This window comes from Acipenser ruthenus, chromosome 3 (assembly GCF_902713425.1).
Source record: "Acipenser ruthenus chromosome 3, fAciRut3.2 maternal haplotype, whole genome shotgun sequence".
Taxonomy (NCBI): Eukaryota; Metazoa; Chordata; class Actinopteri; order Acipenseriformes; family Acipenseridae; genus Acipenser; species Acipenser ruthenus.
In genome coordinates, this window is record NC_081191.1 from 43,473,660 (window position 1) to 43,501,568 (window position 27,909).

General features: G+C 39.3%; 1 protein-coding gene across 1 annotated transcript; it reads left to right on the forward strand.

Moving 5' to 3' along the window:
- The first annotated feature begins 5,633 nt into the window (after positions 1 to 5,633).
- On the forward strand, positions 5,634 to 26,818 carry LOC117394504 (coiled-coil domain-containing protein 12-like). The gene is made up of 9 exons (XM_059020785.1): positions 5,634 to 5,757; positions 15,009 to 15,019; positions 16,051 to 16,083; positions 17,114 to 17,184; positions 20,107 to 20,186; positions 23,409 to 23,470; positions 24,744 to 24,778; positions 25,095 to 25,171; positions 26,533 to 26,818. The coding sequence occupies exons 1-9, from the start codon at positions 5,634 to 5,636 to the stop codon at positions 26,610 to 26,612; spliced, it is 573 nt and encodes a 190-aa protein (XP_058876768.1). The 3' UTR covers positions 26,613 to 26,818.
- The last annotated feature ends 1,091 nt before the right edge of the window (positions 26,819 to 27,909 follow it).

Consider the following 27,909-nt stretch of genomic DNA (forward strand, 5'->3'; position numbering starts at 1 on the left):
TCTACTGCTAAAGATGCCTATTGAAGTTTGTACCTGTACAAATGCAATGTTTCCAGATTGGGGTCTCTACAGCCATTTGTAATATTATGATATGTAAGAACTGACAAACTCAATTATAGATTGTTTTTTGTTAGACTGGTTCAGTATACAAATATACCTGGCTTCACAGATTGGTATGTTGTTTTTTTTTACATATTACTTGGCTAAATAGTTCATTAAGATTACATGACTATGTAGAAACACTTTTCTAAGCTTTTATTTTAATTTAATTTTATTTTTTTTTTGGGGGGGGTGGCAATAACATACAATAGCATGTGTTATTTAAAAACAGAGACACTGAGATATGAACACAGTATTTGGCTTGTAAAGTATCGTGTCTCCCCTGAGCCTCAGCTCCTCGTGCACTGAGCAAAGGTCACCTAGCAATCTCAAGCAGGCCAGGTCAAGCACAGAGTGGTTTTGGGATCATCAGTGAGACAGACATTACAAGGGTCTTTCAGGAGAAACCTGTTCTGGGAGGTGGATAGTAACACAGAGTGGAAGTGCCATTAGACGTATTACTCAGTGTACTATTCTTATTCCACCTGTTACAATTGCCCCATTGGTGGAGTGTTTGGAGCTAGTCCAGGATGCTGGCTTTCCCATCCTCATTAGACCGCTAACTACGTCTTTCCCAGCTGATGGTGCTCACCATTCAGAACATGAAGTGGGTAGTTCTGCCACATCCAGTCCTTCACACCAGGGATTTCCACCTATTGGTTCCAATGAAGGAGCTTCTTGGAGGTGAAATGTGCCAATCAGCAACCAAACAGTGCTCGTGCCCTTGTATGTTTGCCAACCACAGAGACCTTTTGCTGATCAAGAACTTGGTGACTCAAGTTACTGCATTGACTGTGCAGGAAGATTGCTCACTTCTTCGTGGACTATGGTGTGCATTGTTCTCCCAGAGCCAGACTGACAAAGTTATATGGATATCTCTATCTCTGGAGTGTCAGTCTGAGGATGAGATATGTCTGTGCACTTAACCCCAAAGTAAAATATATAGGTACATACCAAACATTTCAGCTTATTCTGTCAGATGTGTAATGAGTTATATGTGGCTGTTCTGATTAACAGATTAACCAAACCGATTAATCAACTAAAGAGTTGATCGCAGATTATTTATTTTTTTTACAATCAAATTGTGTATTAAAAGTGAATTCTGCGTAGAGAGAGAAATGCATGCTGCTACAGTATTTAGGGAAGTGCTAATTTGAAGCACGCTCTCTCTCCTTGAAAGTGGTAGGACACTGGTTTTAAGCTCGTATAAAAATGTGTGAAAGTTGTGTAAAAATCATAATTTTTGTCTTGTTTTGTACAAGGATTGCTGATAGTGTGCTACTGGAATGTTTATCTACGTTGATTTAAATGATTGCCAAACATGTGTCTGCAAAGTTACTTATGTGCATTGTAACCAGAGCTGTGGTGAACACTGTGGTAAAATCCGGTGTAGCGCATTTATCCTGACCAACATAATAAACTGTTGATTTAGTTATAAACCTTGGAGTGTTGCTAACAATTTTGCTGTTTAGGGGTTACCCCAGAGTGGTTAAACAGTACGTGTAATTGTGCTGCTCTGGCCCTTGGGGCTTGTGTGAGGGGCTCGTGACCCCCTGGACCCATATACATTATGGAGTAAACAATTTTGAGATTTTTTAAAGATTTTGTGCTGGGTCTGGAACGCCTGTATTAATCGACGACCTCGGTGCTCCATTCTCTCTCCTACCGATGCTCTCAATCTTGCCTATCTTGGTTTGCCGTGTGTTGTGGGAAGATGGAGCAGAGCAAGGGGTCCCTCCAACAAGAAACCTTAAGACAAAAGAAAGACTGAAAGCTCTCCGCAGTAAGCAGCTACAGGTCAGCACTTTGTCATTCTTATACAAATTGTATTACTGGCGATGTAGTTTTATACCCTGAGTTCTGAAAAGAAGCAAGCCTCGCGCTTTTAGGAATTCAATTAGACCTACTTCTAGATCCGCAGCACAACAAAAAACAAACGCCAGATTCAGAAATACGTCCACGTTGTTACATTTCTTTTCTATTGGTCTTTCATCGGTATTTAAAAAAGAGCTTTACATTTTGAAAAAGAGCAACACACGGTAGACATCATTGTCAGTGTTTTCGGGACAGACTAGGCCCTACATCCTTCTAGGGTGGGTACATATTGGCAAATACAGGCAGTTTTTCAAATAAATTACCTGAAATTAATGTGTAAGACAAACGACAATAACTACAGTTTTACACATTGAATTAACACAAAAGTGGTATCTAGGATTGCCACCTCCGAGGTACAAAAAACCCGGACACCAGAACCATTGCATGCAAAATACCTACTATTTGTAACCACTGTCAAATGGCCCATGTGTATTAATTATTACGCAAGCTTTACCGCAATACTACATACATCTTACCTATAACGTGGATGTACTGGCTTGTTCCTAAAATAAATAAATGTACAGTTCTGTGATAATTGAAAACAGTTCATAATGTAGGACATATAACTATTGCAGAGCAAATCCGGTCACTTTGTTTGTAATGTTACACTGTGTTTATAGCTTGCTAAATGTAGTGTTTTTTTATGAACACAATCATTATCTGCCCTATAGCTGCAGCACTAAATGTCTGGCGATGTGATAATAAAACATTTTGTGATTGTAGGGTCTTTTTGGTCTAACTTGTCAAGTTTATAGGTTTATTTTATAAAGTGCCTAAATGCATGCATCTCAAAGCGCTGTACCAAAAAAAAGAGAGAACCATATATACATACTTACTAAGAATATAAATAACATAAAAACGTACACAAATCAAAAAACAAATCATGATAAAAATGCCTGAACGTAAAAGTGTGTCTAACTGTTTTTTAAACGCATCAACAGGTTTAGCATCCCTGATAGATTGAGGAAGGTCGTTCCAAAGTTTGGGCGCATAGCGGCAAAAAGCACTATCGCCCGGAGCGAAGCTTAGTTTTGGGTACTGGCAGTGCCAATAAATCTGAGGATGAAGAATGTAGATTACGTACGGGTGTGTAACGTGTAAGCAATTCAGCAATGTAACATGGAGCTAAACCGTTCAAAGCCTTTTAGGTTAACAATAGTATTTTAAAATCAATCCTGCTCTCAATCGGCAAACAATGCAGAGAAGCAAGAACTGGTGTAATATGGGCACCCAGTTTAGTGCCAGTTAAAATGCGAGCAGCGGAGTTCTGAATATATTGTAGCCTGCCTTGGAAGCACCTGCAAACAACGCGTTGCAATAATCAAGCCAGGAAGAAACAAAGGCATGAACTAGCCTCTCTGCATCAGGCACAGACAGCATATGTAATTATGGGAGAGTTGCATTTATCGGTCGGGAACAGGGAGATAAAAAATGATTACGACAGTAATCCTAACATTGTAGATTGTGCAAGGCTTTCTACTTTTTTGAGGTGTCATTATCACTGTAGAAGTCCACATCCTTGAAGAGTAGTGTTCGTTGTTTTGTTTTGTTTTTTCCTGTTGATGCAACTTAACCACGCAAATCACGTAATCGTGTTATTGTTTGGATCCAAACACTTCCTAATACAGGAGTCTCATTGCTGTAGCTGAAAGCGCACTGCGGCCATAATGGCTGTGAGTAGACATACATTTTGAGGGACATTGCGACAATTGAGAAGTGCACCCATTGCAATTGCAGCATGGCCAGCGTTAATTTCGAGCCCTGCTGATGCCATCACTTTATGGAAGCAGCTGGGCGCTGAGGATAGTTCAATAGGAATTATCTTAAAATAAACACTGCGACGTGAGCGATGAAAGCAGCGAGATTGCGAATATCATCTGATAAAGGAAATTGCAAGTAACCTTGGTAGAGATAGTTGAACCATGGTCATGGAACTGTGGTAAGCTCCTCTGGTAGAAAGCTAATGTCAGTTAGCGATCTGGGATTATGGCCTTATTGACTGCTCAGAAATTTACACAAAGGTGGATGCGGCCAGGTATCAGTGCCTATACTTTACTGGTTAGGGTTACTGTGCCAAGGAGTGGAATGGCTCCCACAGAATAGCCTGTTACTGCTCCTGTGTCTGAGGGGTGTGGGCCATGCCTGACAGGTGGAGATCTACAATAATGGTATTTTGTAATGGTTGTAATGGTATTTTTTATTTTGTTTTACAATGGGAGACACTTTCTCTCTTCTGATAGTACCACTAGTATTGTATGGCTATAGGTGGGTGACTGATAAGGCGTAATGCTAATTTTATTGGCTACACCTTTCCCAATGCACAGTGACTAAACAGACTTTTGGAAGTCTGTATACAGTGGGTTTTAGAGGTTGTGTGACTGGTGTGCAGTTGTCTGATCCTAATAAATGACTGTGTGTGTTCTGAATTTAAAGGGAGGGTTAGTTGGAAATTCAATTAATATTACAGGACCTAAATGCCTTTAGTTGTTTTTCAGATACAAAAACAAAGTACAGACAGTGTTTTTTGTTTGTTTAAAAATGTGACATGTCATCTTGTCTATCTAGGTGTAAAGTAAATTCATGTTTTAATTTATTTGTTATTGTCAGGAGATGAATCGCACCGTTTACATTTTGTTGTCATTCTCTAACAAATGGCTGTATTTGAATATTTAATTAAATGTGTTTTTAGCAAAAAGTTACATATATACAATTTTAAAAACAACGTACTAATTAAAAACGTTTTTAAAAAAAATGGAAACGCTGGATTGCCGTTTTTTCACTCGGGATCTATCATCTAGAAGTTCTTGCAGATAAGATGTGGTCGGTGGTATTCATTTCATTATGTTACAGTGATAAAATACCTTTGATAGACCTAATTTACAGCTTGCTTGAATGCTAGCGCTGGCCAGCGCTATGATGCATCTAAAGCACATTAAAAACAAACTGTATGTAATTTATGTTTCTCTGCAGTGAGGATTGATTGTTTTGTGGAATTAGCTTTGAAGTGACGCACCTGCATTTCTCTGCACTGTACTGCGTTCTCTTGTGTTGATGTGAGGATACAGAAAGACCCTCCTACTTCTTGAAACTTCTCACGTGTGTGTGGTGAGGCGCTTGAAACATGTGAGCAAAGATACTCTCTGATGTGGGGCCATTATTTTTTTTCTCCAGTGATGTTTGAGGTCAGCGATCAGAGGCTCAAAGGAACCACATGTTTTCTTTTGTTACAGTTCCTGTGGTTGAGTTGGAGAGAAACAAGTTCAGCTCATTTTCAGTTGATCCACTTATGTAAAATATACTTCTTTTTTTATATACCTATTTTAATTTTTTTTATAATTTTATATTTGATCTAATTTTATTTGTCTACCATCCCCCATTTGTATTTTTGCTTATAATAATTCACATATAATTGACAATTATATTCAAAATGTATCTGATTTTTCTACATTTGAAAAAAAAAAAGAAATTCGATTTAGATTAGTAATTACTGATTTTTATTTTTCTCCTCTCCCCCATTCCTCTAAATCTTTCAGGATATCTTTTTTTTTCTCCCTTCAAAAAAAAAAAAAAAAGAATAATTGATTGTAATTATTGGTTTCATTGTATTGTGTCCTTGTCCATTTAAAAATAAATAAATAATACAACAATTCATGGGAGGCATGGATAGGTCAGACCAGATGCTGGAGCTGTACAATTCTGCAAGGAAGACCATGGTGTGGTATAAGAAGCCTGGCATGTACATGGTCCAGATCTCATTGTGCAATGCCTACGTAGTGTGCCCAAGTACAGCACCAGAGCTTCAGTTAACATTTCTTCCATTCCAGACCTCTGTGATCTCTAGCCTTTTGTTCAATACACAGGGAGTACCAGAGACTGAAAGATCAGAAACTGTGACAAAGCTTAGTGAACAGCATTTTATTCAAACACTGCCACAGTCCAGGAAAAAAGCCTATCCTTAAAAATGGTGCTGGGTATGTTCCCGCAAGGGCATACGGAGGGATACACGGTACTACTGTCCATGCTGTCCCTCTCAGCCAGGCCTCTGTTTGGAGTGTTTTGAAAAGTGCCACACAGTACATAAGTACTGGAAGGACTAAATAAACCTTCAAAAGAAACCAATGTAGCCAAAGTTAGTAAAAAAACACTTGTTTTTATTCATGCAGCAACATTGGGCAACCTCGGGCTCCAGAAGGATGTTATGTTACCTATTTCATAAATCATTATTTTGTGCAGATTCATAAAATATATACTTTTGCCTGGGCGGCGTACTGGGCACATGAAATCAGGGTGGGTGCTATAGGTTGCATAGTTCAAAGTAGAAAAGTGGCCTGGTGTCAGTCTAGGGCATGTAAATGTCTGGAAATGTGTGTAAAGGTGCACTCAGGACACCAAGAAATTCAGAAACATTGTTTTTTCAGCAGTGAAACTAAAGCTGTCGGATTCAGAGGTCCAAATATTGTGACAAACAAGTGATTTTCGCTACATACAATAACATTACCTCAGATTGCAGAAGGATTATTGGTAACAAACCATTGACTGGAGATGTTATGGTACCCATTTCTGAAATCCTTATTTTGTTCAGATTCAGAAAATATATATACTGATGCACATCAATAGCTCATTGCGCACATACATAATGCTATTTACATTTTAAACAGTGAGCAGATAGGTTTGTTGATTGTTTGAGTAGTATTGTTCCTTGGGATAACAAAATACTGAGCTCAAGTCGTGATTTCATAAAAACGGCAGGTGCTCAGTGTTTGGTAATTGAGTTGATTAAGAATCTGTATAAATAGCCAGACGTGATTTTAATTAATGCAAGAACAGTGAAAGATATGACCGTGCCCTGCTTGAGTAATGAAGATCGCCTGGTTGCTATCGGCATGATTGAAGGCGGCCTGTCTGTGAGAGAAGTTGTCCGGAGAATGAGATGTTCTGCTTCAACAATCAGCAGACTAGTCCAGAGAAACCAGGAAACCAGCTCTGTGAGGGACAGGCCACGTCCTGGAAGGCAAATGGTCACCACAGTGGCCCAAGGGCCGTCCCATCCTGATCCATCTGTGTAATCATTTTCAGACTGCAGTGGTTATAGCACTAGAAATTCCAGGAAGAAATAACCTGTGCATCAGCAGAATGACTGTAGCCCACTGTCTACATGAAAATGATTTGCATGCTCGGAGGGCGTTCAGGGGTAACATGTTGACAGCTGATATACAGAATCGTAGTCTTCTGTGGGCCAGAGAACATCTGAGGTGGCGGCAGAGAGACTGTTGCGTTGTTCAAGCCAAGCGGTGGGGCGGTGGAAGTGTGATGATGTGGGGAGGAATCTCCTTTAACACAAGAACGCCTTTGATGCAGATTGAGGGCAACCTTACTGCTCAGCGATACATTGACAAAGTCCTTGAGGCAACAGTGCTAGGATTACAATTGCACGACTTCAAGAAAACAATGTCGATGTCTTGCCGTGGCCAGCATTTTCTCTTGACCGGAGTCCAGTAGAACATCTGTGGGACCAAATCGCCAGTGACATCCATGGGAGACAACCACGATCAGCCAACCTTCGCCAGCTGGCTGCAGCTTCACAGGAAGAGCGGCGGAACATCCCACAGCAGTCTATCCAGAGGCTGATCAGGTGTATGCGTCTACGCTGCCAGGATTGTGTTAGTACCCAGGGAAGTCATACCCGATACCCAAAACGAATAAAACAATTTACACAGAGGCAAATCAAGCAGCTTAAAAGTCTCAAATTTTACATCAAAGATAAGAATTTTAGGGACTAAGAATGATGTAGGTATAATACATTTTATGAAAAATTTGCATTTTGCATTCAATAATAGCTGTATTTTTGTGGTCACATTACTAAAAATCCACAAAAACTTGTCACCAATGAAAAGTTCACACTGTGACAAAAAAAAAAAAAAAAGTTTAGTTTGCCTGGGGTATCTTAAATGGAACATATGGTAATTTTGATGTAAAACAGCTGACTCCCAAAATCACAACATTCTTGTAGCACAGAACATCAAAAGGGCAGACAAGGGGTTAATACTCTTTCAGTATTGCTATAGACTAGGGGTAGTCAATTATTTCATGTTAAGGTCCAAAATTCTTAGTTACAGCAAGGTGAAGGTCCGGAGCACATTTTAACTCTGACCCCTATCCCCATACCCACAAACAAACGCATAACTACACAAATATAGTTATTACACATGTTGTTGGTTTTCGAGTTCTTCATTTGGTTTTTAGGAGGTTTTTGGAAACCAAAACGTCTTTTTCACTAGTGTGTCTTTTTTGCTGACTTGTTTCTGCATGAGTTCTTTCCTTGCTAAAACTATAGAAGTATAACTACAAGGGCTGCAATGGAGGGTACATTTTGAACTTCGAAGGTTCGGAACACATTACCGAAGGAAGGTTCGAACCTTGATGGTACTCATTTGCATAATTTATTGGTGACGTCACCATAGCTACTTGTTTATATTTGATTGAAAATCCTATTTTACAGGTAATCCATATAAATGGAATAAAACATGCATATGTAGTTTAAAAATGTTATATAGAACAGCAATCATGTTTTTATAATTTAAATAAAAATATAAATACACTGTTTATTTACATGGAATTGAGCCTGTTTGCGATATATACAGTAAGCTTGCATTGCACCAACTGCTGCGGACAAAGCTTTATTTAACAGTCACAAGCAGGTTATCAGTTACATTTTACTACTACTAGAAATATTAATAATACTAATAATAATATGAACTTACGCTTGTCAAGTGACCCCACAGATTGGTTATGCCTCCATGATACGAGTCACTTGCACAGTTTGCATTCAATTTTTTTTGGTCTGGGCATTTAACAAAAAAATCCCAAACAGCAGAGGGGTTTCGAGACATTTCTTTCAATACAGCTTACGCCTTACACTAAAATGCTTTGCTGTCGAGACGGCAAATGAAGAAATTAAAGGTTTGCCTCTGGATAACACAAGCTGGAGCGGAGAGGGGCGGACGATGCTCAGTTTTCGAAATTAAAATTATTAGTTTTAGTTTATATTTTGTATGTTTCAAACAAATTCTACCATAGCACTTCTCTTACACTGTCTTGTACACTAGGTATTCAGTACATATTTTACTGAAGCAATACAGTCACTAGAGGTACAAGCCCACTGCTTCGGATACTATACCCTGCTCCATACACGGCAGCAGCGCCATGTAGAGTTGCTATATTGCTATATTGGTAGCAGATTTTAATAACTTTTGTTTACTTAATATGCATTATACAAATAAAAAGATCCAATTTTGCATGTGAGTGACATTTAATGTGTGATTTGTATAGTATTCAAACATTGTCACACAGTTTCTGTAAACAGGAAAAAAAATTAAAATAATAAATAATAATAATACAGTGCGTGAACCTGTCTGACAAACCTTCGGAGGTTTAAAACAATCTTCGAATCCCTGGCTAGCGAACGAACCTTCGGACACAACCCTAATAACTACTGTATTATTATATGGTTCTGTGTTAGCAGACCCAAAACATTGTGTTTCACCACTGCAAAAACAAAGCATATTGTAGCAAGAAACACAAGTGAAGCACAAGAGAAAAAAAATGAATTGAAAAATGACTGCTTTCTTTTTCAAGTGAATTCAAATACAAATATAAAAACCTTAGAAATAATAAAAAGTATAACATTTTACATTCAGTACATTTGTAATCGGCTGATACAGTAACAAGTGGTAGGTCCTCAAGGGGCTTGAGTTACAGGTGAGCTCAGTAAGAGCAATACAGAGACGCAAAGATATGTATCAGTCAAAACAGAACGCCAATATTAATAATATGAATAATGTTCATCTTGGAGAACGAATACACACAAACATATCGCTTAAATACTGTGTGCTTTCCGCAGCAGTTCGAATAACACAAATACACATTGACTTTTACATGTTTTTAAAAGACATTATGTTATGTTTTACTGGTAATATTTCTAATTGGCTTGGAAAACCTACTTCACGAAAATGGGCTTTGTAGTACTCGTACTCATTGATTTTTTTTTCTTGGTCTTTGTGAAGTGCGACTTTTTCTTCTGAACTCGAACCATTAGGTATGACATTTGTATCTGAATTGTGTGATTAATAAAAAATAAATTATTACAGTTTTAGAGATGGGAAAGATTGATGCTGCAAAACAGGCGACGTCAGCCAACACACGCAGTTTCACTTAATTTTAGCTTCTAATACTGTTGTACATTTTAGTTTCATTCATGCCGTTCACTGTATCTGCTACTTATTATCACAGCAACACACCTACTGTACCCTAGCGCACCACACTCATAAGAACTATGTTGTCTCAAGCATTCACAGCATTTCCAATGTGAATGCAAGTAAAAACACAGATTGGCATATGACTTGGCGGTCCATTCAAAATGTTCTAGTGGTCTGGATTTGGTCCGAGGTCCGCCTATTGACTACCCCTGTTATAGACTATATTACAACTATATTTTTTTTTTAAATAGAGAGAATTTCCACTCAACTGTATTGAGAAAGGGGTCATACAAATTACTGTTCAATTTTAATAAAAAGGTAACACATTTTAACATGAATACAATTGGGTCATTCCACGCCAACTCAACCAGAAAAGGGCCATTTTGTTGCCTGGCTGTCTCTTTTGCTAGAGAAATTCACCTTGGGTTTTTTGGCCCCGCTGAGTTCAGAAAGGCAAATCATTTTTATTTCCACTTTGAGCTGTGACTTGGCAAAGGTCAACCTAGAGAGAAAAAGTGACCCCTACAAGAAAAATCACCCTGGGCTCAACTTAGACACTACCATTATGTGTAGCACCTCGTTCGACTCGTAATGAATAGGGCTTTCGAGAAAAAAATACCAGGAGCACCTAACTCACTTTTGGCAAGTTGCCAGACAAGGGGTAATTGACAAGTTTTATTCGAACTTCAGTCCAACCCTTTACGCTGTACGGGATGCAGGTCCTAAAATGTTAGTATGTTGATGAGATCTACAAGAAGCAAAACATTTTGGTATCTGCGGATTTGGGGTTTTTGGCAAATTTTTGTCCCAATGAAATCCTTGGGCAGCGTCTTGGATCACAAAACCATAATTTTCTGCAAAATCAAGCAGACAGGTGGCATGGTCCTCTTTCATATCTTCTTTCAGGCACCTCAGGCAGTTGCTTTCACTCATGGCGATGAAGTTTCTGAACCAGGATTCTTTTGAAATCCTCGACCTTCTCTGTCAAAGTCAGCAGGTTGGAGCGATCAATGTACACCCACTGAAGGAATACAACATTGTCAACTGTATCCAGACTTTCCAGACCATCAAAGTATTCTTCTAGGGGTTGACGACCAGGACATGCTTCACAAGCACCTGTCATACAAGCTTCTTCCTGGAGCTTTTGTAGTCCTCCTGTGCACCACACGCCTTTAGCATCAACTTTTCCACACGCCTTTAGCATCAATGTTCTGATGGTATGTACAGACGCACATGGAGTGAGTCCCAGAAGCTGTAGGCAGTATGCACCACTTAGACCACAGAGCAGTAAATGATAAGAACCCAATCTTCTTGTCGGGGTATCGCTCTTAGAAGGTACGATGGGCATGGCGAAGGTCGACAAGCATTGTGCTTCGGCTTCTTCACTTTCTCTCCATTGATATGCACGGTTACCACCTGTTTTGCCCCTGGACATACGCGACTCACTTCTTGCTCTTCGTAGAAGACTTGTACACAGTCTTTCGTCAAAGTCCAACCACATTTAGGGTCAGGCTTCGCCATCAAACCCTTTTCCTTGTTTCCTGGAATTAGTGTAAACATTGGGAGGTCTTCCGCCTGTTTTCAGAGTAATAACTTTGATGCCTTTAACCGATCCCTGTGTCTTGTGGCTTTTAGTGGGATCAGCACACCACTTTGGAACTATGAGATGCTTTACAATGGTACAGGCATATATTCACTGGATCACCTTCTCCAGAGAACCTCAGCCATAGCAGCTTTTGGTCATCTTCAGCTCACTATCACCACTTGGTAGAGAAATCTGTCACCTTAAACCTTTGCGGTTCTATGTCCGACATCACAGGTCTCTAGTCGTTTTTTCTCCGGAAAAAGCCGATAAAACCATTCAATGGCTGAGTGAGACCGATAGGCACCGAGAGAAACCGAAAAAAAAAGCGCCAGATCTGAACAATACAGATAGCCCCGGCACCACAGAGATAACACAGCCATAAACAAACAAGATAGCTGCTTCTGTATCCAGTGCTCAAAGAATATCACAGACATTTGCAGAGCTTTTTGAGATGTTATAGTAATAAAATAATGACTTGGATCGCATTATTGAGGAGTTTGTGATCAGGAGATGATTTATCAGTATGCACGATTATGAAGAGGTATGTGAAAAATACAGCAAACAAGGGGTGGGGCGGGGCTGGAGATACAGTACTGAGTGTCCTGTTGATATGCAGTGCCTTTTAAACCTGTTTTACTGTGAAATAAAAATACTTTTAAACAGCGCGTCTAAAATAAACTGCACGTGTGAAAATAAATTGGACCTGACGCCTGAGACGCGCTGAATAAATGGATCGTTAAGGGTTAAACTGACTTAAACGGTTTGTTTATAATTCCTATTAATATTCCGAAAGATATGAAACAAAATGATCAAATACGGTTAAATTATTGTTATTTCAACAAAACACAAAATAAACAATGGCTCAAGGGCCAAAAACCAACTCAAAAATGGCAGCAACTTGGCAGCGTTCTATCCAGTCTAGTATGTGTGTCTGTCTCTCTCTCTCTCTGTTTGTTCTCTTTCCTAGTGGTTTCTCTCCAACAAAAGAGAACTCTTCTTTATTGGGTGTGGTGCCTACCTAGGGGGTAATTAAGCCTCCTGGGCAGGCACACCTGAAAGTCTTTGGAGTTTAAGTCTTCCGTGGCAGGGAATCTCTACCTTGCCACAATAGGCCTATTTCTTCAGGATGTGCCAGTTGCCAGTATGCATGGCGCCAGGACACTGGAGCTCCGCACGGAGCAGTGTTCAAAACCACATGGCAACCACGCTGCATTGTCAAGATGGCAGAAGACATGCGTATCCACATGCAAGTTCATAACCCCTCAGCTCCAAGCTAGTGCCACTGGAAGCACACCCTGTCACTTTTTACTCTAGATCTAACCCCAGACAATGCAAAATTGAATAATAACGCCAGTTCGGTTAGGACTATGTGGTACTTTAGCCTCACCAAAGTGGCCATAAGCAATGGTCGAATGCATGACAAATGCAACTTCAAAAATCCAACATCCGCGGATACCAAAATATTTTGTTGATTCTTGTAGATCTCATCAACATCTATCCAAAAATATCTTTGGGTAATAGATAATAACAAAAAATACAATCTATTAATTAATTTAACCGTATGTCCTATTAAAAAGTGTTATTATTAAAACGATGTAGCGTACATAAGCAAAAAAAAGTCACGTAAAATGTAGACTTTAATAAACACTATGACAACATTTTTTAAGTTTAAAACAATTTGCTATATTTTACAATTTTATGGTTAGAAATTTAAAACAAAGACGCCGATGAGCCATAGACCGTTATACAGGTTTAGCGATTTAAAGTTCACAGATTAAAACTAATGGCGTTTTAGGTCCTGTAACATTAATTGAATTTCCAACTAACCCTCCCTTTAATTTCTGAAATTCGTGCATGCTCAGTAAAGGCTATATATACATTTTTGATGGTCTAGCAATTTACTGTGACACCGGTACCTGAAACACAGGTCAAAAAGAATTGGAAAGACCCAAGCATACAAACGGTGGTTATGCATAAACAGAAAATCTATTATTATGCAGCATTAACAAAACTAAAAGTTTGCAAGAATAAAAAATACATAAATAAAGAATAAGAAATAACTTCCCACTTCTCACCATGAACCGTAACAACCGTGACCGTGTGCTCTGACTAATGCCGAATTTGCTTGATTGATGGGATGGCAGTTTGTATAGAGCGTGGGTTGGAATTGAAAACTCTGACCCCATGTTCAACTTTAAAGTATAACATCACAGGTTTGAGATGGAGCTTTTGAAGAGCAGATAATAATAATAGGTGATTATGACAGTGAAACGCAGTGTCTGATGATCGGTGCATCTCCTGGTTTAACTGTGGGTTTGCGCTGCACGTTGTCCACTTGAAAAAAAACAAAAACAAATCTTGTACAGTAAATATTTGTATTCATGTCACTTGACTTGAATTTCAAGAAAGCCTAGTAAAATGTAAAACAGGCTGAACTTTTACAGTTCATCCAACATTGACAAAATAACACTCCCATTCAGATGTACAGTCACCTGCGGGACACGAGGCACACGTGTACAGGAAGGGTCAGCTTTCATTATAGACGTTGCTAAAATATATTTATGAAGCACCTGTCTTACTGACCACCAAGTACGTTGGAAGCAGTTCTCTGTCCAAATATTCAAGTCAAACCTTGTCCTTGGACAAGAATAGAACCTGAAAACCTCTTCTTACATTGAGTGTGATGGGGCATTAAGGGGGATTGTATTCTTTAAATTCTTCCCAGGGATAAGATTAAACTGAGGCTGCTGGCTAATGTGCAAGGGAAGGTTTGTTGAGTTTAACATTTACTAGGCTATAATCTTTGGGGTAATGTATAAGAAACACACAGCTCAGAGTAGTCCTGAGATGTTTCTGGCACTGGGTGTTAAGTGTGTAGAGGTCTCATGTTCATGACTTGAAACTCAAACTAGCCCTGCATCCATTAACCTGATCTCATTTTATTATAAATGTGTTTTACACAACTGTCCTGTCATATCTCACAGTATGAAGTAATTTCACTGTAGTTTTTATTTATTTATTTATTTATTTATTTATTTATTTTTATTTTTTTAAAACATACAATAAGCCCAAATCAGTCATGTGGTCATAATATGCAATTTTAGCTGATTTCCTTGTACAGTAAAGTCTGCCATTTACTGGGTCTAATTTTATTATAAATGTGTTGTGTCACATGTCCCTCTGTCATCTCACAGAGATTATTGAGGTAACGTGTACAAACAACACCTGTTTATTCTGGAACCATACATAGCACTACTGTAGCAAAAGATGAGTAGAGGTAATATCACCCTTTGCTTTATGCAAGACAGCAATGTGTGGGTGGTTAGTAAGACCGCTTTACACATTGATTTGGTGAGGAGTGAGAACACAGCTGTTAAAGGTGGGGACGTTTTTTTATAAAAGGGCAAGTGCACCATTAACTGCACAAAGGATTACTAAATTCATGGTACCGCAACTGTGAAGTAATGGGTCCGGACTTTGCTAATTTCAGTGAATGGTTTAGCTGTGGTATCCGTGTATGATTGTCCAGCGGGACCTTTGATCAGAGTGGATTTGTTTTTTAGTGAGTGACGTGCAGAGCTGGAAGCGCAGCTTAACACAGCCTTTCCACACAGGCAGCGGCAGCGCCCAGCCACAGTCACAACCAGACAAGCTTGTTTTTAATTTCTCTTTGACCCTATAAAAACATTCTTTATATCTGCCTGTTCTGGGCATGCCCTTCCCCTGGGCTCACAGTAGATTAGAGCAGAGAAGGAGGGTGACGGAGAAAGACTGTCAGCCAGGAATCCAAGGAGGTGCTACACCTCTGTCAGCCCTGCTGTGTCTTCTCTGGCTTAGTTATTTATCTTCACCTTTCTCACAGTGAAAGTTTTACAGAATGGCCACCTAATAGTATAATTGATTGGCCTAACTGTGAAAATAGAGTGTTGTCGCCACAGCGGTTTATTTTTTCTGCATTTAAGCAGAATATTTTGAAAATCAAACTCTATTATATGTATTACATTATTTTTCAAAGTCAGTTTTTATGTATAAAAGACAGCTTGAAAAGTTCTTGGGGCTGTTAATGAAACTGCCAATAGTCCAGAATAGTTTCAGAAACTTGATTTTATTCATAAAAACAGACAAAACAAAACATCCTTTCAAAACATACAAACTTTGTGCATAGAGCCCTCTGCTGCCTGGAAAGACGGTGGCAGTAAATGTCTGAGTGTATGTCTCCCTGCTGGGGGTGAACAGGTTCACGTTAAGCACTGGGAGTGCCTGATTAAGGTGAGGATTGGCTTGCCTTGTCTGTGACACTGGCTGGCGAGCCCCATTGTCAGGGAGAGCGATCATGGAGATATTGTTCCTCTGCAGGTATCGGGTTCAGTGTGTGCTGTGTGGAGGATAGGGTTTCCTTTCTTTTTATTTTAATATTTTAGGCTTTTAATACATACAAATAATAATTGTAATACTTTTCAAACACAACTACTCGTTTTATATGTTTGGTTTTTTGTTTGTTCCTATGAAAGCCTGACTGGCTTTCACCTCCTGAATGGCTTGAAAATATTCATGTGCCTTTGTAATGGTGGGGGAACAAAACAGGCACATTTAGAGATTTGTATTACAAACTGTTCCCTCAAACATACCAAAGAACCCACCCGCTGACTATGCACAGATCTATGTTTCTTTTTATTTGTTGACATTAGCTTACGGCAGACATACTGTAAGCTGGTGTTTTGAAAATAACAAGTATGCAGTCCAGTACTTACCATGTTTAGGGATATAATTAAGACTCCTATTGCATAGCAACATTAAAAACAGAGACAATCTGTTTTGACTATAAATGTTTTGAATTCCTGGTGTAAAAATAGAGAGATGGATGGTGTGTTTAGACCCTGGCTGCTCTCTGGGTTTTATTAATGATTCTGGTCTCCTAAGAGATGCGTCCTGCCTTGGAGTGGATGATCTTCTCAGGCCCTCGAACAGCAAGATTAGAATGAGATACACTCCATTAGCCACAGTCCTCCGTGTCAGGAGGTCGGACATTCTTGAAGTGCATGTTTTTTGTGTGTGTGTGTGTGTGTGTGTGTGTGTGTGTGTGTGTGTGTGTGTGTGTGTGTGTGTGTGTGTGTGGGCGAGGTAGCCTTTTTGTACTGTCCAGAATTCTCTACTCGAAGACGTGTTCTATAACCACTGTTGGAGGTACCTGTAAACATTTATGCAATTTAATGCATTTGTTTTGAAGGCAACTGATCTTTCAAGCTATGTTAAAGTGATTTTCCAGGTTTATTAAAAGCTGCTGCTTGTTGTTTTACAGAACAGAGACCCAGAGGATGGCGAGCCCGAGAATAAGCGTTCTCTAGAAGAGATTGAGGAGGTGAAGCACAGGTGAGTTGCTTCTGTCTCCGATAAACTCAGTTAGTCAAAATGGGGGGCTGCTCTCACTATTATTGGTTTACACTGTGTTTATTTACAGTCTCCAGTGTTAGGCATGTTACTTATTACTCGTTATCCATTTCTTCAGAAAAAAAAAAACTAATATCCTTACTTATTACTTAATAAAAAAAAAAGTAGCGCCTTCTATTACTTGTTATATTCATTTCTCTTGTCTTGTCCTGCAAATCAGTTGTTTTGACTACTGTTTAATTATATGTCTTGGTAATTAATTTATTAAATGTGTCAAACAGGCTTTTTAGATGTTTGTAGTATAACTTAATGTACTGGATATAGCAAATAGTAAATTGTAATCATTACAATACATGCGACTTTGCAGAAGTCATAAGGAGTGAAAAAACAAAAGGAACATAAACGCATTTTATAAGAGAATGGCCAGTAGTTGGAAAAAATTATAATGTATATAAAACATTGTTACATAAATTACTTAACGTAATAGATACACCGATGTATTTTGTAGATACATAGTATATATCTATGCATCAATTATACTGCAGTATTTTTCATATGCATGCAGTCTGTGTTCTTCAAAGCGTACATTCAGTCAAACTATTTAAAACATTTTGAATATAAATCTAAATAGTCCTTGTTGTATCACATCAAAAGGAGCGTAGGTTACTGAAGAAGAAGCTGTTTATGTACCTGACGGGATCTCTGTTATGACTTTATTAAGCTTGCTCTGTACTCCAGCCAGTTAAAGCTGTTATGTTCAGGGTTTCTGTGTGTTCCGTCTTTGACTGCTGTAAGCTCAGCTGATAGTGTTTTTGGTTTGACGGCGTGTCGTGCTGACTGAAAATACAATAAAGAGCAGTTCACATTTATGGTTACAACTGAACTGAAATGTACTTCGGCTTTCAAAAATATATATATTAGGATTAATATTACTCCCATCAGGGGGCTTCCGAGCGGCGCATCCAGTAAAGGCGCTCCGTGCGGCGTGCAGGATGCGCCCTATAGCCTGGACATCGCCGGGTCGAGTATTACTTCAATGTATTGAAATGATGCGTGAAATAAAGTATTGCTTAGTGTCACACTACAACAGTAACAAAAGTATTAGCATAGTCATCCACTACATAGACCTTAAACAGTGAAGATTCATGAAAATGAACTACATCCGGATTCATATTGCTGTATGACACTGTCCATGGCATTGGCTGAGTTCGTTGCAATGACAGTTGCATTTCCGGACACACTATCAGCATGCAGTACTTTGATTTGAAATACTAAAATCAGACAAAAAACATGAAGCAAAGCACTAATGATGCCAGGAAAAAATAAGATTCAACCAAAATTAGTGCACAGGATCATGCTCAACAATTTCCAGCCGATTTCTATGAAGACGGGATATGCTTTGTATGTTCTGTCAGCACTCGATTGATTACCTTCGGAAGCAGAGTGTTGGAACACATGAAATCTCAAGCACACAAAGCAAAAAGTCAAGGAGGTAACAATACACAATGTTATTATTGTTATTATTATTAATTATTATTATTAAATGTGTTTCCGTTTTGCACTGTAGAAATGGATAGCATTAAGATTAATATTATTAAAAGAACATGAGATCATGGATCAGCTAATGTCCAGTTTCATGTGTTTAAGGATTCCTCCAAGTAGCCTAAGTTTCGAATAGTATACATTTATTATGTCAGGCATAAATTGTATGAATCACATTAGTACAGTTACTGTATGAAAACATTGAATGTTATTTGGTGAGGGTTAAATTGAGTTCTCCATTATAATAAATTAAGTATTAAATGCATTGTTTACATTTAGCTAAACATGCAAAGCTTATTTTCTGACACTACTTGATTTTTTTTAATGGGTTTAGCTGATAGCTTCAGCCAAATGCTTTTTTTTAAATAAACATTATGAAACGCTGTCTTAAATATTGTAGTTTCCCCGAAACACCCACTGATTGAACTGCTGGAAGTACAAGAATTGTGTCCATTAGCAGGAATATGTTTTAGGTATATAATCTATGGGCAGCGCCTGTAGTATAATGTGTGATGCATCCTCATCGTTATTGACGGGTGTCCTTTATTTACAAAAACAAACAAAAGACTCTCTTGAATCAGGGTTGTCTTTGTTTTTCTTATTGTCTATGTGCTGCTGCCCTCTGCTGGTGGAGTGTGATTTTAAGAAGTACAGCTATAAAAAAAAAAAAAGCCATGCCTCAGTACCTCTTGGTTACATCATGATAACTACACACTAGGGGTCTACAGGCGCATACTGTAACCATTGCCTTCCACTCTGCAGCCCAGTACTCTAACCACCAAGCCACTCTGGCACACAGCTGAAGTCTCTCAGTTTTGTACACAGTGACATGGGAACACATTCCAGATGTGCTGTGTTTATATCAAGAGCCTGGCTTGTTTAAAGAGCGATAACTATGCTAGCAGACATCAGAAATGGGCAATGCAGGAAAGGATCAGCTAATTTGTTTGTTTTCAGCTAGGTTTCTGCGTGTAGACTTGGATCTGTTCTATCTTCCAAATATATGGGTGCACTGTGTTGTGTTTTTTTCAGTCATGCAGATTCCATTGAGGGGTATTGCAACCTTAACTATCTGGCTTAATAAAAAGTGTCCTTGCAGCATGTATGTGCCCCTGCAAAAGACAATGCATGCTCAATTCCAAAGAGAATTTTCTTGGCCAGATATTGCAGTGGTAACTCAGATTTCGGGGGGCCAGTCAACCACAGGTTTGTTAGGTAAATTAAATGACGAAGCACTTTAAGAACTGGCCTCCGGTTTATTGATAAAGGCATGGTTAGAACAAAGAGCTGGACTGGAAAGACTCTAGTCTCGTAGCAATGGTGCGTTGGCTGTCTTGTACAAACAATCTCTTTGTTTTTCAGGGAGCTGAAGCTGCGGAACTACACCCCAGAGGATGAGGAGCTCTGGGAGAGACAGGTGCCCAAAGCAAAGCTGGCCTCAGGTGGGTGCTGCGTCCCCCCACATCAAACCAGCAGGAGGAATGCCTTGTTAGAATTTCAGATTCTTTTGAGTTGTTCTTTGCCTTTGTGACCTACTGTAACTAGCACCATTCACACAGCTGCAAGGTTAGTCTAATGTGTGAACACACACATTCCTGTTAATGAGACCATCAAGGGATCATTCACACTTTATCAGTTGGGAGTGGAATCCACATCAATAGTTTTGGAAGATTGTTTTGAGAGATAGAGGCACACAACTGATATTCCCTTTGCTCTAGGTTTTCAGGGTTCAAAGCCACTGTATGTGCCAGAGACACAAAATGTACCTTATTAATGTGCAAATGTAAACAGCTATTTCTTTTAATTTCCACTTACACTTGAAGAGGCTTTTGAGGGCTTGAACACTTGTGTTTGTATAGCACAGTATTAAACAGTATAAACTCTACATAACTTTTGAAACTGTGGCTGTATTTCAGAAATGAGTAGCTCACTATATACTCCATATATACTCATGGGCGGATCCAGGGAGGGTTCCCTGAGGGTCCGGGCACCCCCGTCCCCCGTCCCCCCCTTTGTTAAAAAACAAAACTTTTGTATAAGACAAAATTAAAATAAATAGTTACTGGACCGACTTTTTATACCACTAAATTAAAATTATTATGAACAGGGTTATTTCAGTGACTGGAATCATGACATCTAGTGGTGATTTTTTTACAGTTTTATTTCTGTGTCAGCATCTCTCCGCAAGGACTTCCCACTAATGCTGCCCCGGTCACTGCCATAAAATTTCAGATCCAGACAGACTACAGCAAGGATCGCAAAAGACAGGGGTCGATGTCGGCTTTTGTTTAAAAAAGGTAGGCTTCATTCCAGTTCATTATGTGCATTGTACTTTTATTACATCTAATAAAATTTAATATTTATTAAATATTAAATATGCAATCATAAATCACATTTCAATGTAATTCAAGGCTTGTCATGTCTAACACAAATTCTGCTAAAATGTAGATCGTATTGGTGGATGAGTTATTCTTAATAATTGAACGACGACACAATACACAGTGCTCCAACATTTATAGCAGAAAAAAGACCAGTGTATTTCTTAGTTATGTGAGGAATGGATGAGTCATTAGAGGTGAGGCTCCCAATGACAATGACATGCCACGATATGAGAGTCTCGCAATAGAGCTAGAAATGTGGAGATACAGGTGGATCAGAAATGTTGATATGTCGCACCAAATGCCAAGCAGTTTGCTTGATCCTTAAGACACTGTGATAAAGAATTATTTCCAAACTTGTACAAGATGCTGGAGATCCGTATAATCCCAGTTACCAGTGCTGAAACAGAATGTTCTTTTTCTCAGAAAGTATTTACTCAGAGTATTTTTTTCTTCCTAGTGTATCCTAAAACTCACTTCCTGCTTCACAATTTTTGAAAAACCACTGGCCATGCACTATAGGTCCTTTGAGAAATTACCTCTCTTAATATCATCTCACAAACCTGCTTATTCATTTTGTGCAGCCTGTCAGATGCTGCGTGGCCGGGCTTTACTAAGTAACCACAGCATATAATTAATTTCCAACGCAACTAACAATCAATAATCATCTTGGCTGATAAACTGACATTTTGTCAACAAATGCTGTGTGGGCGGCCTTAACGGGACAGTCCAGTTGCAAAGCACCAACATCACCAAATTAACATAGTCAGTCTTCTACAAATGTACAAAAAAACCCCAACAAAAAACCACCAAGTGCACGCCTAATTGATAGCTCTCATCAGTCGCCAATTCATGCCTTTTTTAGATAACTGTTTTGTTCGAGTTAATGATACAAAACTTATTTATTTTGTCTTAAACTATATGCATTTATTTAAATGTAAAGAACTACTAAAGTATTAAAACACTGCTCTTTAATTCACTGTTAGTTTTCTTTCTTTCTCGCACTCGTAATGTGCTGTCATAAGCAAACGTGAAACTCGGTTTATATCATGAACTGTTTTATATCACGAATTATGCCTGCACAGCAATCATGATATAAAGCGGGTTCACCTGTATATAGGCTGATAGAGTAAATATATATATATATTGTTGTATTCTGCAATAATAAAAGTCCATGTGGCTTTGGGCAATGCAAATCTTGCAAAATATTACTGAACTAGGACAGCAAAAAGACGGGAAATTCATCTCTGCAGCAGTACAATGAAAAGTTTTGTATTCGTCCTGTACCTGTTTTAAAAGCCATAGTTGTGGTGTAATATTTGTTGTGGAATGTTAATTTAGCAGTTTGATATGATATAGTCGTGTCCAAAATGAGCATGCAAATTTGCAAGAGCATCTTCTGTGGCTATTTATGGTAACAAAGTTTTGAAGAAGCGTGTTGTTGTCTTCTTTCAAATCATGCAGTGTTGGATTACTTGGAAAGGAAGAACATGAGATATGAATAATTGAGAGTGATTTTTTCTTTATTTACGTTTTAACTGGAAACCAGGAATACTCTAAACTGAAGGTACTTAGTTGCAATAGTGTATGTTAGGAATATATTTGTGGAGATGGTCAGGTCGGGTATGCAAATATTTCAAGGGTCTCGGGCTCGGGTTCGCATTTTGTTTGGTCGGGTTCGGATCAGGTTTTAAATTTAGGCCCGAGCAGACCTCTACTTCGACGTAGCAAAACAGTGCTAAGGTCTACGATGGGGGAAGATGGGTTGGCTGCTCTAATTCTAATGAACACACATTATCACATGGATATTGATGTTAATGAGGTTGTTGAAAGATTCATAAGAAAACGTCCTCGACGGCTCTTTGACGATTTATGAGAAAACCAATCCATGATGATATATACAGCTAGCTATATACAGAATGCACCCACAGCGTAAACTGTACAAAATAAAGAATAATCTATACAATAAATGTCAAAATATTGTTTACTTTAGCGGCATGTTACCCCCTTCATGAAAGTCTGGATTTGCCCCTGTATACCACCCACCTTACAACCACTGCTAATTTCTTACACATGTCAATTTTACTCTGCATTTTTATAGTCACAAAATCACTGAGCAGCATCAGCCAAAGCATGGTTACAAGACACTTAAAGTTTCTGCAGTTGTCAACCTGTGCAGATAAACAAATTGGTTAGAGAGATGCGAGGAAGCTGTGAAAGTGCAGCTTGCGAGCTAGTTTGCTAACTGACCACTGTCCTGAAGGAACCGTTGTGCTTGTTTTCCAGTGGAGGAGAAGGTGAGGGACCAACTGGAAGCAGCCAATCCGGAGCCATTGATCGAGGAAGTGGTAGGTGCACCTGCTGAAATGCACACCTGTAACAGGCTGAGGGTCTGTTGTACTCTTTTGGTTTTAGTATTACACAGCATTTTGTGGTGGTGTAAGTGTGAATTTGTGAAATTTTTTAAAGAAGAATTCCATGTCGTTCACAGTTGTTTATGGCATCTAACCATCTGTGTCTTGATTTCTGATTTGAAATTTGAATATTGTGATATATATCGTCATCAAACGAATACTATGCTTTTATATTTTGATCACCCACCTCTTTAGTTCAGTACAAGTCATACGGAGTGTGAAGGTATCAAACCCTTCCAAGTGTTTTTTATGGCACCTGGTCAGAGCAGGAACCTGTTAATGAATATTATAATCAATTAATTGCAGAGCATCAGAAACTCCCAAAATTTCAATTTCAAATGTATTATATACAATATGACAATATGCACGTGTAAGAACAATAACATACTGAGATAAGAAAGGAATTGAACAAACAAATAACATTTCATTGTAATAGTGTTTTTGTATTGGATCCAGGGGTGGCCGGATAACAGTGTTCGCTTGATTGCCTAACCCCCAGCCTCTTTTATTAATGAATTGCACTTTCCTTCTTCTGGGTGATGTGTGTTTCATTTCCCTTCCCGCTCATGTGACACTGGCACATCAACAATGCCATTCATCCCATCTGTTTAATGGGCTGAAGCCGGGCTGTGCTCGTTCAGAAATGTGAGCACCCAAATCCACTGTGCACATGCGCAGTAGCAGCCGGCCGTCAGCCAGGACTGGCTACGATTGGCTTAAAAATGCCTGGATGGAGCGCAGCCGGTTAGCGAACACGGTGATCAGAAGATCAGCGCGCATGTACCAAGACAACAAAGGCTATAAATATGAGCAGCACGACTTTGTCTCTTCTCAGTCGTGCATGGTGTGTTACTTTGCGGAGACAGGAAACATTTAAACTGTTTAAATATTAAAATAAAATTCACAAGTCTAATTATCTTTCTCTAACTTCATCTAACTTTAAATTAAAGTTTATGAATACTCTTATTTGTTCAACTTCGTTCTTTTCGGTTTTAATCTGACTTTATTTTGCGCCGTCTGTCCCTTTTTCTCCCGTGGCGGCGGTGGCAGCTGCTACTACTGCTCTTCCCCTCGCCTGCATCTCAGGTGTGAACACCCAAAAATTTTGGCCACCAGCAGCCATTGATTGGATGCCTCAGTATGGCAGCACTATTCATTTAGGCTACAATTGTAGTAGGTAACCTGTAATCTGTATTGTCTACCGTAGGACTTGGCTAACCTTGCACCCAGGAAGCCTGACTGGTAAGTACCGGTACTAAATGTTTTGAATGTGTTTCTGTGCTCTGTGGTGTGTGTGTGCATGCATGTGTGCATGTGCACTGTACAGTATGTGCAGGGGAGTGGGAGGATATCTGAAGTATTTTAATCAGAAATTACTTTGCTGTCATATAAGAAATCCTAGGATGAAAGTTTTTTAATATTTATTTCTATCTCGGTTTTCAAAGTTAAAGCCAATAAAATAGCAATACTCTGTAAAGCAGTAGAATGTGGTATATAAGGACCCCCTCCCCTCAACCGTCCTGTATGGTGTTCCAACATTTCCTTTTTTGCTGCTCAGGGATTTGAAGCGAGACGTGGCTAAGAAGCTGGAAAAGCTTGAGAAAAGGACACAGAGAGCCATCGCAGAACTGATCCGTGAGTGGCAGCAGCTTTGTCCTGTCAACCTCTTCACTGTTGTTTACAACTACTAAATGTTTAGCAAGTCACATTTAAACTAAACCCAGCGCTAGCCACCACAATACGTTACTGATTTGCTTTCTTGTCACTTAGTTTTATTTTAGTACATTACACATTGCTCTTTACGGCAAAGCACTGTAGAGTTTAACATGCATGCCTCGCAAGCACTGTTATTGGTATCCATGCTGGCACTGTTCAGTCTGCCTCCTAAATGTGTTTTCAGTGTCGGCTGAGCTGTGTAATGACCACCTAACTTTGAAAACAAAGCACTGGTTCACCCAGTACACTTGAGTCAGTGTTACAAGGCTTTATTTTTATTTTATTTTTTTTTGCTGGTAATTTAGTCGTTGCCAATTAGTTTTTTATTATTTTCTCCCCAATTTGAAATGCCCAATTATTTTTTAGGCTCAGCTCACCGCTACCACCCCTGCGCTGACTCGGGAGGGGCAAAGATGAACACATGCCGTCCTCCGAAGCGTGTGCCGTCAGCTGCCCGCTTCTTTACACACTGCAAACTCGCCGTGCAGCCGCCTCAGAGCTACAGCGTCAGAGGACAACGCAGCTCTGGGCAGCTTACAGGCAAGCCCGCAGGCGCCCGGCCAGACTACAGGGGTCACTGGTGCGCGGTGAGCCGAGGACACCCTGGCCGACCTAACCCTCCCTCCCCCCGGGCGACGCTCGGCCAATTGAGCGCCGCCCCCTGGAAGCTCCCGTCCACAGTCGGCTGTGGAATAGCCTGGACTCGAACTCGCGACATCCAGGCTATAGAGCGCATCCTGCACTCTAGCGAGTGCTTTTACTGGTTGCGCCACTTGGGAGCCCCACAAGGCTTTATTTTTACATTACTGTGGGATTTTTACTAGAAGAGACAGGATTCAATCAATCAACACTTATAATCTTAGGAGTTTACTCTGTAGGAACGACCCTTCTGCAAGCTTTTAAAGACCCAACTTTTTATCCCCCTCTGGTGAACCGCTTCACTGTTTATCCAATTGTTAAACTTGGTTAGGGCATTCTTCAATTGAAGTTTTTGAGAGCAGTGTCGATGTAGGTCACGGTGGTCTACTTTTTCTTACTTGCTGTGCTATTTGCCCTTCAGTTATTCCCAAAATTCTGACAACTCACACCTTGGACTTTTTATAGTCATTTTATTTGAAGCTTTTAAAGGTGCATAACTTCCTTTTAATGATGAGATATTTAGTTTTTAGGAGGGCGTTGTTACCAGTAGTTTTGAACTGCCCCATTGGCTTATTATACTCCAGAATGGGTGCTGGTGGGCAGAGTTTTCATCGTCTGCTTGGTTTCTGTTTCGTTTCCAGGAGACAGGTTGAAGGGCAGCGAGGACGACCTGGCTGCAGCAGTGGGAGCAGTGAGAGAGGATGATGGGGATTCAGACTGAAGATTCTGATCATGTCATTACATGTGCCGCTTATTAACAGAGAGCTGGAGCCCCATTAAACTGATAACACACAGGGAAGATCAGTAGAAAAACACTAGCGGCGCAAACGGATGCATCTGACTTTTGTGTTTTTAAAAGTATTCAGGGGTTTTTTTGTTTAGTTTTTGACTGTTCTAGCTGTACATATATCTTTTGCAATAAAACCTTTAAAAAAATGTTTTGTTTTGTTTTTTTAATTCATTGAATCCCTAATACAATGCTCCAAATGTTCTTCACCTTGAATGTTTAATAGTGCTTAGGTGCCAACCAGCTGGGTTCTTTCCAGTACATATAATGTGTTTGGGTACATTTTATTTATTTAAATGAACAGTGGAAAAACAACAAAATTGGGCTCCAGAGTAGCCCGCTTGGCCAGAAACATCTTAAGCATCCCAGCAATGTTAGTCCCTAGCAAGCAGGTTTTCAGCAAGGCTGGGCAGATTGTAAACAAGCTCTGTTCCTCTTTAAAAGCAAATATGTTTACTATAAGTTTAAGCAAATTATTAGTTAAATTAAGGGTTCAATTAAGTAATAGAGAGATCAGTTGGAACAAAAAACAAGAAGACAAAGTGGGTCCCGGAGTTGAGAACCACTGCCCTAAGTTATTGAATAGCTACATTTCATGTTTTTTTTAGGGTTTGAGAGAAGAGTGTTTTTATGCCTGGAGGAATTAAAACGCCAGGTAGCAAACAACATGCGACTCCTCAACCGACTGCTCCAAGCTGTTGCAGTACTAGAGCAGGAGATGGAGCTGCCATTTGATGTGCAACTCCCATTGTCATCAATGGCGGTAGTTGACTCTTTGGAGCTGAAACTGCCGGAGGAGGCCATCTGCAGAAATCTGGTAAATGTTTTTTGATCAGAACTCTAGTGGCCAATTGTTTTCAATATCCATAAACTTCAGGTTAAGTATATAATTCAGCAAATCCCACACACAATTATTTGAGTACTTTTATGATTAAAACCCCATCTAGAATATTGTTTTAAAAATAATTGAAGTGGTCTATAATTATGCAACATAGGATGCAAATTACAGTTAAATATTGAGTTTTGTATTTTGATTACTCACCTGTTAAACAAGATGCATGCCCTCTGAAATTGGGAAGAGTTTAGGTCTTTGAAGAGGACATTGAGTTCTTCTAATAGACGCTATGTGTTTGCAATTTTGCAACCTGCAGCTATTTTCGTGCATATTTTGTGATCTGTAAAAATGAACAAATACTCTTCTGGCAACCATGAATTCTCTATTTTCACAATC